This window comes from Magnolia sinica, chromosome 18 (assembly GCF_029962835.1).
Source record: "Magnolia sinica isolate HGM2019 chromosome 18, MsV1, whole genome shotgun sequence".
Taxonomy (NCBI): domain Eukaryota; kingdom Viridiplantae; phylum Streptophyta; class Magnoliopsida; order Magnoliales; family Magnoliaceae; genus Magnolia; species Magnolia sinica.
In genome coordinates, this window is record NC_080590.1 from 26,353,065 (window position 1) to 26,366,018 (window position 12,954).

At 41.8% G+C, this 12,954-nt stretch overlaps 1 protein-coding gene across 2 annotated transcripts; it reads left to right on the forward strand.

The window, feature by feature from the left end:
* Positions 1-3,175: 3,175 nt before the first annotated feature.
* Positions 3,176-8,513, forward strand: LOC131232844 (probable methyltransferase PMT18). Of its 2 annotated transcripts, none has more exons than XM_058229335.1 (6): positions 3,176-3,402; positions 4,822-5,532; positions 5,991-6,201; positions 6,386-6,683; positions 7,362-7,829; positions 8,072-8,513. In XM_058229335.1, exons 2-6 carry the CDS (start codon positions 4,843-4,845, stop codon positions 8,295-8,297), a joined length of 1,893 nt encoding a protein of 630 aa, XP_058085318.1. In that variant the 5' UTR covers positions 3,176-3,402; positions 4,822-4,842; the 3' UTR covers positions 8,298-8,513. The 2 variants fall into 2 exon arrangements, with proteins under 2 accessions (XP_058085318.1, XP_058085319.1); XM_058229336.1 differs by having other exon boundaries at positions 3,177-3,402; positions 4,837-5,532.
* Positions 8,514-12,954: the final 4,441 nt, after the last annotated feature.

Genomic DNA, 12,954 nt, shown 5'->3' on the forward strand with positions numbered 1-12,954 from the left:
CTTGATCGGAAACTTCCGTGGCCCCTAAGAAGTTTTGAACTGTGGATGTCACTGTCCCCACTTATTTCTACGGTCGGTTCACTTGAATTTTAGATCTATCTCATTCTTTTTCTCATGCCATAAAACAATCTCCCCAAAAAGATGGACGGTATGGATACAACACATGCATCATGATGGAGTCCACAGGGCTTGGTGACGTCACTTCAGTAGCGATTTGGCTACCGACCTTGTCAGTATCCAATCCGCTTCCAGTTTGTTAACTATGTTAACAGTAACTCGGTCGGTGGTGTACCCTACAGGCCACAATGTGAAATTTCACTTATGTAGCAACCTGCTATTTTGTCTTTTCTCCCATCTAGATGATAAAATAGATACATAGGTGGGCCCCACATTCACACCCACCATTGGCATCCTATATCATGTTCCCCCGGTGGGTACAACTTGAGAAGTGGATCGCGTTGATTTTTTCATTTTTTTAAAATCCCAAGGCCTAACATTAACTGACGCAACTGACGGACGGAGTGGTCTTCCACAGACAACATGATAGGCCCATAGAGCTTTACTGTTGAACGAGCTGAGTAAAATATACAATTTATACCCTGATTTACCAATCACGACACAGGACCGTCCATCAGTGCGCTGGTTGTTAGAGGGGACGCCTCATATTCCAAGCACCAAATCTTTCAGTTCAACGCAACATTCATATCTTTGAAGACCACTGAGTAAATGGCTAGGATGGTCTAGGAATGAACACGGTTTGGCCAGGGAGCCTAACAGCAACCAGCTAGCTGGTGTCATGGCTGTGTGACCCCACCACTAGAGCTGGGCATCATCAAATCGAGTCAAACCAAAGTTAGGGCTGACCTGACTCGGTCCGGTTTTGAAATAGACTTGACTCGAATTCAATCTAACTCGATACCGAGTCCGGTTTATCGATACCGAGTCCGGTTTGGCCTAAATTGATCTGAACCGAGTTCGATCCGGTTAGAAGTACCAAGTCAAGTTGAGTTGACACCGAGTAGATTGAGAGATAAAGGAGAGAGACCGTGAGACTATAGAGGAGAGAGAGGAGGAGGAGGAGGGTGATGGTGGTGGGTGGTTGCTGGGCTTGGAAGATGAGGTGGATGAGGGAGGGAGAGAGAAATTCTGGGATTAGGTCGGGGAAGGGTGCGGCGGGTAGGTAGAGAGACAGGTCTAATTGGATTGAGTTTCGGATTGAGTTTGGTCGAGTTACTGGGTACCTTGAACTCGACTTGGTTTGAGTTCGAATTGGGTGAAGCCTACTCGGTTCGGACCGACTCACCCATTCGGTTCGGGTCGAGTCGGATCTGAACGAATCGGACGAATCGAGTTAGCCGGATCGAATCATCCGGTGCTCACCTCTACCCACTACATAAGTTAAAAAATGAGGCAAATGTTTTATAAATATTATTCATTCATTTTTTTCAACTTATTTAAGGACGTGAGTCCAAAAATAAAATATATGTTTTATTTATTTTGTTCATCCATTTTTTCAAGCTTATTTAAGGTCATGAGCCTAAAAACAAGACAGATTCACTCACAGGGAGATTACAGGACAGGAAAATAATATTGATTGAAAGTACACCATTAAGAAAATAAAAATCTCTCAAGAGACTACATATTAGTTATTTTCCATCCAATCAATTAATCAAGTCAGGAAAACACAAATATCAACTCATCAAAACCTTTACATCTAGTTAGAAGTTTTCAATAATAAGCATTCAATATCAACTATTTATATGATATGATTCACCTTAGATTTAGGCACAACTTCCACGACATACGATTACATGGAAATGGTGAGGATTAGGGGTCGTTTGGCACCTTGGATTGGAGGAGATTGGAGGGGATTAGAGGGGGTTTCAAATCCCCCTGGTTGTTTGGCAGCATAAAGCAACTGGGGATTGCCAATCCAGGGGGTTCCCAATCCCCTCTTTGAGAGGGTTTGTAATCCAAGGTGAGAGCTTGGATTACACCTAAAATCATTCAATAGTTGCAGGTATAAATGTATGTCACTGTACACTATCATTCTACTAGGCACATGGCCCACTAACGATGATCAGCACCGTCCAAACATTGTTCATGTAGATCAGCACCGTCCAAATATTGTCTAGCACCATCCAAACATTGTCCATATTAATCAATGGTTAAAAATCGTTTGTTAGTCACTCGTACATGATCTTGTGCTTGCGCTCCATCTGACACTTGAAATTTCATCATTTTTAGGCAAATCATATATTTTAGCGGGCTTATCACAACCATAGTGTCAAAAATTATATATCTCACTAATTGGGGATATAAAAGTTGATTTAGTAATTAAATTCAAACCCTCGTAAATATACCATGTATAGGTATTTTTGAATTAAAGTTGATTCACACTCCAGGGTACCAAACACACCGAGGAATTGCCAATCCAGGGGGTTTCCAATCCTGGGGGTTGCGAATCCAAGAGGTTCCAAATCCACGCTCCCAAACAGGCCCTTAAACTTCTACTAAGGAAAACTTTTTGTGGATAATTAGATTTAAAACTTCGGATGATTGGTTTTAAAACTTCTCGTGAATGATTGGTTTTTTTTTTTTTTTTTTCCGGATAAAGTTGATTTTAGTATTTTTCTTTATCTAATTTTCAAATAAACATAACGGTTATGCCTACGGTAAAATGAATAGAAGGTGTGGATAAGACATATGTATCATCTTCGCTAGAGTTCCGACCGGTATCCAGCTGGGCTGACGAATCCGAGTCCACCGGCCTTACCATATTCGAATCCCACGGACGCATCACATCCCGTGTTTTGATTTTTTCAGGAAGAAAACGTACGAAGATGAATGTGGAACATTTAAAAGTTAGATATTAATGGCTCATATTCAGATCCAAGAGTCAAAGGCGAGAATCATAAATAAAGCTGAACATAGGCTCATAGCTTTCATATATACGGTACTAATAAGAAAACGAACGGTTCCGATCATCATCTAATCTAACCGTTGGTGAAAATCCGACGCCGTACGGTACCGTCATAGAACGCACCCTATTCTATGAAAACCCCGTTTGAGTAGCCGTATTCCAGTAAAATACCGTATAACAATAATTCTAAAAACAGAGTAAAAAAATACACGTCGAAACAGAGCTTTTTAAGGCTAGTCAGTCTCCTTGTATTTCTCCTCCTCACTCGCCTTCTCGTCTTTTTTGTTTTGGACCCGATCCACATTCTCCTCCAAATCACCATTTCCTTTCCTTTCCTCCTCTGTCTGCTTCCAATCCTACTCCTAGTTTTTCCTTCTCTTCTTCCAAGTTTCTTCTCTTTTTCTATCACATACAGAGAGATGAAAAGAGAGTAATAAATAAAGAAAGATAAAAGAAAGAACGGTGGAGCTCATTTTCAGGTATGTTTTCTTGTTCTTTCTCACAGTTCTTTTGGGTTTTTCTTTTTCCTTTCTTTCATAGTTTTGGTGCAGTAATGTCTGTGGACGTTTGTTTCTCCTGCAAGATGGTGTTTTAATGGGTTTATAGGAGGTTTTGGAAAGATGGGTTTTTTTTTTTTTTTAATCTAGCTCTGGAGATTAGTGGGTTCTTTTTTTTGCTTAGACCCATTTATCTTGTTTATCTTTTAATTTTGCCTGGAAATGATAGAAGAATATTTGAGAATGATGAAGGAAATGGGTAAGTGTATAAAAAATCTGGGGGGTAAATATCAGTTCTTTTTCTGGTGTTGTAGTAGCTGATTTTATTATTTGTTTGATCTTCTTTTTTAATTTTAATGGTTTTTTTATCATTGTGACTGGAACCTATTAATGGAATCTGTTCTTGTTCTTCACCCTTGTTGTTTTTCTTGCTCTATTCTCCCTTTTTTCATTCAATTAGATGATTGCTTTGGATTTGAAAATCTTTCTTATCTGTTTCTATTCTTTTAGAGTGTTTGATTCTGAGATGGGTTTCTGTTTCTGATTGTAATCTATTCATTTTCTTTTCTCTGGTCTTTTTCTTGGATTTTTAAAACCTTTTCATCACTTCTTTTTAATGCCTTTGTTTCCTTGTTCTTGCAATGCCCCATCAATCAAGGTACTTCTCTTTTTTTCTTCTTTTTTTCTTTTTTTGTACTGTTTCCTGTTTTCTCAGTACCATCTATGTATATATAAAACCAATTAAATATGAGAATCTTTTCTTCATCTTTGCATTTGTATTTTCATTGCCAACTGATTTTTTTATTTTTATTTTTATTTTTACCTCTCTGAGTTGTTTATTTAGATTTATCATGAAACCCACAACCCAGATTTTCTCTCTTGATGGTTGTTTCCATATTTGTGATAGAACCCATCAATAGAGTCTGTTCTCGATCTTTAATTTTGGTTCTTGACGGTTGTTTCTCTCTGTTCTGCCCTGTCTGAATACCATGTGATTATTTATTATTGCTTGTATTGGGAATCTTAATTATCTGTTACTCATCTCTAAGTTACTCTGACAGTAACGGTCTTTTTCATGGATTTTGTGGACCCATTTTCCTGCTTTCTTCAATCCATTAATCAAGACCCTTTCCTCCGTTCCTTTCTGGTTTTGGGTTGGTTTCTTCTTTTCTGTTTTCCACTATCATTTTGCCTCAGAGTGCGTTTGGTTGCACCAAATATCATGAAATTTCGTAATTAATCAATGCTAATTTGATGCAACCAAACAAACACTTTGAATTTGAAAAATCTCTCCATCATCTTTGCACCTGTAGTTTCACAACCCACATGAATTTTGTCATCTTTTTCTTCTTTGAATTATCTAATAAATTAATAAAATTTCCAATGAAATCCCATTGCCAGTGTGTATTTGCACAGGTTATAATGGCGAAGGATTTCAATGGATCACCCAAGTACCATCATCTGGAATCGAAGCGGAGGCGTCTCACTTGGATTTTAGGTGTCAGTGGACTCTGCGTTCTCTTCTACGTATTGGGGGCCTGGCAAACCAATAGCCCTTCCACAACGAACCGCTCGGAGGTCATCACCAAAGTTGGGTGTGATCCTTCGACAACAGGCAAAACACCTGCTACCACTCTGCCCTCGTCGTCAGCATCCCTCGACTTTGAAGCTCATCATCAAGTGATCATCAACAATTCCGTTGGTGGGTCTGAAAAATTCCCCCCTTGTGACATGAGCTTCAGCGAGTCTACTCCTTGTCAAGATCCAGTTCGAGGCAGGAAGTTTGACAGGGAGAAGCTGGCATATAGAGAGCGGCATTGTCCCACCAAGGAGGAGCTTCTAAAGTGCCTGATCCCGGCCCCACCAAAGTATAAGAACCCTTTCAAGTGGCCTCAAAGCCGGGATTATGCATGGTATGATAACATCCCTCATCGGGAGCTCAGCATCGAGAAGGCTGTTCAGAACTGGATCCAAGTCGAGGGAGATAGGTTTCGTTTCCCCGGGGGAGGTACCATGTTCCCCAGAGGAGCTGATGCTTATATCGACGACATCAATGAGCTGATTCCATTAACCTCTGGCAGGATTAGGACGGCGATCGATACAGGCTGTGGAGTAAGAATGCCAATACCAAATGCTGCTTGCAGACTCATCTGCAAATGCACACATGCCAATCGGAATATGAGTGCGTGATCCAGGCCTTTTTGTTGGTTGGGCGCCACAGGAAATATGGGCAAAAAAATGAGGCTGGCCCGCTTCTTCCGTGGTCCAGTCATGCAGATTGAACATGGAAAATTGGTTTTTATGATGTTCTTACTGTTGAATTTCTGCATGTTTGGCCACCTGATAAATGGTCTGGCCTCTCCTCCGGGGGTCGGACTGATGAACAACCTGGATTTTAACACTTGGGCTTGGAATTTGCAAATGGGTGTCTGCGAGTGACTATCCTTTCACTCATTCTTCTGTCTTTTTTCTTTTTTGTGGGGGACTTTCAAGCGTCCAGTTTTTATTTTTTCCCCTCTTCGGATTATATAATTTTCTAAATTCTCTTGTTTTTCAACTGGGCATTGAAGGTGGCAAGCTGGGGTGCTTTTCTACTAAAGAGAGACATCTTAACAATGTCGTTTGCTCCGAGGGATACACACGAAGCGCAGGTATGGTTTGCATTGGAGCGTGGAGTTCCAGCCATGATCGGTATAATGGCTACTCAACGACTACCTTATCCTGCAAGGTCTTTCGATATGGCCCACTGTTCTCGCTGTTTGATCCCTTGGAAAGATTATGGTAAGGTCTTAATTTCATATTCCATTGATACTAATTGCCCTTGTATGTACTTTTGCTTCTTTATATCAATCAAATCCTTGCTTAGATTAACACTTCTTGCATTGTATTTACCTCATTGTTGGTGTTTGAGAGTATTTAAGTCAGATTTGAACTGATGTTACTTCCTTGAATATATTATATATAGATGGGCTGTATCTGATTGAAGTAGACAGAGTTCTAAGGCCAGGAGGCTATTGGATTCTCTCTGGCCCCCCAATCCGTTGGAAGAAATACTACCAGGGTTGGGAGAGAACCCAAGAAGATCTGAAACAAGAACAAGATGGAATTGAGGATGTCGCCAGGCGCCTGTGCTGGAAAAAGGTTGTTGAGAAGGACGATCTCTCAATTTGGCAGAAGCCCATCAACCATCTTGAGTGCGCGAAAACCAAAGAACTTTATAAAATGCCCCATATCTGCAAAGGCGACAATTCAGATGCAGCCTGGTCAGAAATTCCATCGAGTTTTCATTTAGTTGCTTCAATTCATATGTGTTCTAGGGTTGGTTTATCTACTCAGACACCTAAGAAGAACTAAGTGAGTGTTTGGACAGTGGATGAATCCTGGCTTTTCTGGATTTTTTTTTCTTCGACCAATTGACTTGAATGTGTCAAAGCTGGATGTTTGGAAGCAGTATCGGGTTGAATTGCAATAGCTAGTCTAAAGTGGCAATGGCCAAAATGTAAATTCCTTGGCATTTTTATTGAGTGGTGCTCCAAATTGCAATTACACTACTGTCAAGTTGGAAGTAGAAGGAATGTAACTGCAATTTGAGGGATCTTCCTCATTATTAGTAGTGGACCGGACTAGGATTCGGTCATCTACTCACCCGATTCACGTGTGCATCCAAACAAGGCCTAGAAGGTTGGTTCATCTTTTACTTGTCCCAACACCCATTCTTTTTTTCTTTTTTTCCATTTTTTGATAGATAAGTTGGGATTCAATGGTCCATCTTAAATCCGCTTCCTTGGCAAGCTCTAAGAACTTAAGACTCCAACTAAGTGGAGTTCTTGATCTAATTTTAAGTTCACAAGGCCATGAGTCTCTTCAATAGAGTTTTCAAGTTTTCAGTTCTGTTTTTTGGTACCCAACTCAGTATTTTGATGTCTTTAACCTCTCCAAAGGTACTTTAAGCTGGAAACATGCATAACGCCGCTACCGGCAGTAAGCAGCTCGAGTGAGGTTGCAGGTGGGGAATTGGAGAAGTGGCCCAAACGAGCATTCGCCATCCCACCCAGAATAAGCAGCGGCTCCATCCCTGGAATCACCGCCGAGAAATTCCAAGAGGATAACGACCTATGGAAGGAGCGACTTGCACACTACAGGAGAATCATCCCTCCTCTTTCCCAAGGACGGTACCGGAACATAATGGACATGAATGCCGAGATGGGAGGATTTGCAGCAGCGCTAGTCGAATATCCGGCATGGGTCATGAATGTGGTCCCATCTGATTCAAAGTACGATACTCTCGGCCTGATCTATGAGCGTGGATTCATCGGGACGTACCAGGACTGGTGCGAGGCCTTCTCGACGTATCCAAGAACATATGATCTCATCCATGCGAGCGGGGTATTCACCATCTACCAGGACAGGTAATTGGACAATCTTTGAACATAAATGCCATGATCAGGGGGCCCACCTACACATGCCAATGTGAATGTGGTCCCCATGATCAGGCCAGTCCAATCATCAGGTGGCCAGGCATTTTTGGTTACTATGGATGGTTCAAGAGTTTTTATTTTTTTCTAGCCATCCGATTTTTCTGATCATGCGGCCCACCTGACGATGGACCTGATGCACATGTTGTGACGTGTCTACGTGTGATTGGTTACAGGTGTGACATCACATACATTCTGTTGGAGATGGATAGGATTCTGAGGCCAGAAGGGACAGTCATATTCAGGGACACAGTGGAAGTTCTTGTGAAGATTCAGAGCATTACAGAAAGGATGAGATGGAAGAGCCAGATCATGGATCATGAAAGTGGGCCATTCAACCCTGAGAAGATCCTTGTTGCTGTGAAAACATACTGGACTGGTGAAGCCACACCACAACAGTAACCAAAAAAAGAAAAACTGATGAAACTGCCTTCATGGTATTCTTTTGTTTTTCTTTTTATGACAGATGATTCTAAGTTATTCTGTCAGTAGCGTTTAAAATCCGAATGCTTTTGTTTTGTTTTTTTCCATCTTCTGTTGTATTAGAGCTGTTCTATTATCATTCTTTGAAAAAGAAAAAGAAAAAACAGTAAATAGAATCTTTTCTTCTTCTTTTTCCTTTTTTTGGTTTCTTGATGAGATGGTTGGAGGATTTTGGTTTCAAGAGTGCAATTTGTGGGCTGTTGTGATTTTATCTCTTGTTTTTGTTTTGTTGTTACAGTGGGATTCATTTGAGGGGTTTCATTTTTAGTGATATTGGGAAGGAAAATGTCTACTGCTTCCTTTTTCTCCTTTAAATTATTTGAGAGGGAGAGGCACTATTTTCAAACGACCTTTTCAACGTTCTGTTTTTTTTTTTTCGGCAACTTGGGCTGCTCTCATTCATCTATTGGAATCGGATTGCGTCCGTCCCAGCTGGACCATAATCCGTCCAGGGAGGAATCTGTGAGGTCCACCATGATGTATGGGCTTCATCCCCGCTGTCCATCCATTTTTCCAAATCATTTTAGGCTATAAACCCAAAAATGAATATCTAAGCTTAAGTGGACCACACAGTGGGGATTGAACGGCCACCATTAAAAGCTTCTTGGGAGCAATAAAAGTTTTGGATTAAGCTGATGTTTTTGTTTTCCCTTCATCCAGGTAGTCTATAGGACCTTATGAACAGATAGGATAGCAAATAAACATCGCGGTGGCCCCTAGAAAGGTCTCAACAGTGGGTAGCATTATCACTGCTGCTTCCTATGGTGTTGTCCGCTGGAGCCTTGGATCTGCCTCATTTTTGGGATCATACGTTAAAATGATATCAAAAAATGGATGGTCGGCATGGATGAAAGCCATATATCATGGTGGACCTCAGAGATCCCCTGATATATTGCAGAATAATACACTTCCCTTATTTATTAATATAGTCAGCATAACTTTCATTATTTAATAGTAACCTTTTACACTTCCATTGTTGAGGTCTGCCAGAATACATCCTGATGTATTGCAGGAGGATACATCGAGTAAATATTTTGACGCTTTTACCATTCAATATTTTAAAGTGTCAGATGATCGAAGGATTGAAATATTGTAATATAAGAGTTATTAGGTTTTTTGTCTATCTCCTAATTAAGGTAAGGCCCACCTTATTGAGGGATTGGATCATTGAAAGAAGACCCAGATCCAAGGATATCATTAAAACCCTAAAAATCTCGACTGGACTTATATTTAAAATAGTTTGAGGGCCAAAATAAACAGAGGCTCTAGAATGGTGTGTTGGTGGTTGATAATGACTTTTCATATTAAGTTCGTGAGTTTTAACATTAGTGCTGCCTTTTTCAGAACCGGATTGCGTTGTGACACCAACACCGTGATGTATGTGTCTCATCCACCGTCGATCAGTGGCAATTGAACACCCACTGCAGAAGCTTTGGATCAAGTTGATATTTATGTTTTACCTTCGTCCATTTTTGTGTAAACTTATGAATAGGTTAGATGGCAAATAAACATCTGTAGGCCATAATAAGGTTTCAATGGCTGATATCATTTTCCCCATTGTTACCTTTGGTGTGGTCCACTTGAGCTTTGGATATGATTCAATTTGTGGGATCATTCTATAAAATGAGCTGGTAGAATGGATAGATGTTGTGGATAAGACACATACATTATGTGGGCCCCACATTACTCATTACGTAATGTAGGTCCGGTTAAAACACATACATCATGGTGGCACCCACCGTCAGGACTCACGTAGCTGCGTCATTTTATTATAAGAAAAAAAAAAAGAAGAAAAAAAAAGAGGTTCTCTTGAGTCCAATCGATTGGACGACACTTGTATTTTACTATTTATGTGTTGCTCATCTATGAGTAAATGAGGCTGATTTTTGCTCTAGGAATCGGTGGTAAAATCCCACCATGGCGAGTGTGCGCTAAGACTCATGAGCCGGACATGGTGGTATGGGACACCGTGGTCGAGTCCCACGCTGGGTGACGAGCCTCCCGTAGTACCGGTGAGCAACTAAACTCGTGAGCCGATTATGGTGGTATGGGACACTATATTCGTCTTATCGGCCTATATTGATTGGTGATGAGCCCTTTGTAGTGACTTCGAGCATGCCCGGATACCGCAATGAGGTGACGAGCCCTTTGTAGTGACCTCGAGCATACTTGGATACCACAATGAGGTGACGAGCCGAACTGTGGTAATAAAGGTATAAAAGGCGTGCATTGATTGGTGACGAGCCCTTTGCTACGACCTCAAATATATGATCATATGAGACGACTAGGATTGACGACCCTAGAATGGATCACTGTTTGGATGGTGATATGAGGAAGGCATCTTAGCTTCCTAATCCCGCTGTATGAAAAGGACTAATAACAACTTGGTAATCATATTCATGCACCGCATTTGCACGTGCTTTGTAGATGTGGCGCACTTTGAGGCGATGTCATGCGTAACGTAAGATGAAGACGTTGAGGGTGTACGCGTGAGGGCACGCATCATTTTGCATATATCCTTGCATTAACAAGAGTACTTAGGACTTGTTCACTTATTCTGCTTTATCATTACTGCTTGATTGAACTGATAACATGTTAACCAGTGCCTTATTGTTCCACTGAGTTGATCACTCACTCCCACATTCTGGGGCGGTGTTAAACACCCACCAGACTCTGTCTTAGGTTCTGATGTTGCAGATGTTGATTCGACTTCTGAGGCAGAGCGGGAGATGGATGATGATGAGGCTGCTTTCTCTTATATGCAGTTTTCAGACGGGTTCTATCGAGCCTTGTTCTGATGCGCGGGATGCTGGGATTATTTTTGAGAATTTAAATGATGTAACTTGATACTTATAATTTTGATAAGTAACACTTTCTTACGACCTGGTTTGTATATGTACTTCAGGGATTTACACTTGTACACATATTTTTCTATAAGTCTTCCGCTTGCTTTATTCACTTATCCCTGAATTATATCTATGTTTTGGCTTAATCTATTCCATGTTTTATGCACTAATACAGTCAACATACATCCATCATTAAATATGTTGCATAAGTGATGTTTTGGAACTCGGGAGCTGAGTTATACTCGACCTTCGAATTTCAGGGCGTTACAAGTTGGTATCAGAGCATGATTTGGATTAAACCGAACCTGAGTTATGGTCACACACCGCACGTTGTCGTCACTTTAGTGTATTGTGGTGCGGGTCTATCATAGATTTGGTGTTTGTGCTCCGTAGCTTCTATCGACGAAAGTTTCCTGAAGACGTTCGTCGAGATCGAGTCTGTACTCTTACCTGATCACACACAGCGACCCGAAACCTTTCCTAGACCATCTAACGATGCGTTTAGCTGGTGTATCATCTTGTTTTAACCCTTAAACCTCCGAGAAATCTTTATTGTAATCATATTTCTACGAATGCCCCGATAGGCGTCAAATCATGCAAGGGGCCGATTGGGGCATTTCTTGTGGGGGGGGGGGAACCACACATTTCTAACCATGGGGACCAGGAGGACCTCGCCCAAATGGTGAGGCATGGCCGGACAGTCCAGCCGATCAGCGGGCCGGGCGGGCCTAGCCGGCGCGGGCCGATGCTTTCTAGGCCTTGTGTGGCCCACCCCTCTAAGGTTCGTCGATTTAAACCCTTCCTTTAACCTACCTCCTTCACAAACATCCCTCCCAAGCTCTCCCTTTCTTGAAAACCCTCTCCAATCTTCTCCAAATCTCTCCCAAATCTTCTTCTTCTTTCATTTTTCGTGCAAACCCATCACCCTATTTCAAAATCCTCACTCCCATTGCTGATTTCCATTTCTTTCCTTCTCATTTGAACTCTCACATCCCCTTTTTAGCTCTTAAGTGTGTGGAAGCTTCACCATCTTCCTATTTCTCTCTTTCTCTCATTTCTCATGGCCCTCTTTGAGATTGTGACGGTCATCTTTTTCATTTCTTCCCTTCTTTCCTTGATAGTGAAGAAGAGAACGCCCGTGGATGAAGTCGGTCCAAGCCGCCCAACCCGTGCATGGAGGCCGAGAGGTACCGCCGCGAGCACGTCCGCCGCTCGTGAATTCCAGACCAAGCGGGACCTCAATCCTCGAGCTCCCATTGGTAGAACTTTGTTAGCGGAGTTGTCGCATGGAGTCTATGAAGGCCGTAGAGTCATTTTTGAGGCTCATGTTGATCCGTGGCTCTTTGGTGAGTTTTTGTTGTTGAAGCGTCTAGAAGGGGCTGGTTAGGGTCCCTTGTTCGAAGGCGAGTATCGCGCGAATGCTAACACTGTTCGAACCTTTTATGCCAATATCCTAGATCCTTCGCTGGAGCCTCTGCAGTTCAAGATTCCTTGTGGTAACGGTCGAGTGGGTATTGTCAATGTTGCTTTGATATCCTGACTCCTGAATGTGTCACTTAGTGAAGTGCATGCCAGCGAGAAGAATGTGAACAGTATGCGCGAGAGGGATCGTTGCACCCGATCCTTGTGTGGTCGTCTGGTTGAATGGCAGCCGAATAGGAGTCTTCTGGCTACCTACATGACGGACGACTTCCGTTTGCTTCACCACATATTTACGTTCAATGTATATC

Coding starts and splice junctions, on each gene's coding strand:
- LOC131232844 (XM_058229335.1), top strand. CDS start 4,843: ATGGCGAAGGATTTCAATGGATCACCCAAGTACCATCATCTGGAATCG. Junction 6,684..7,361: donor GACAATTCAGATGCAGCCTG/GTCAGAAATTCC, acceptor ACCTCTCCAAAG/GTACTTTAAGCTGGAAACAT. Junction 7,830..8,071: donor TTCACCATCTACCAGGACAG/GTAATTGGACAA, acceptor GATTGGTTACAG/GTGTGACATCACATACATTC.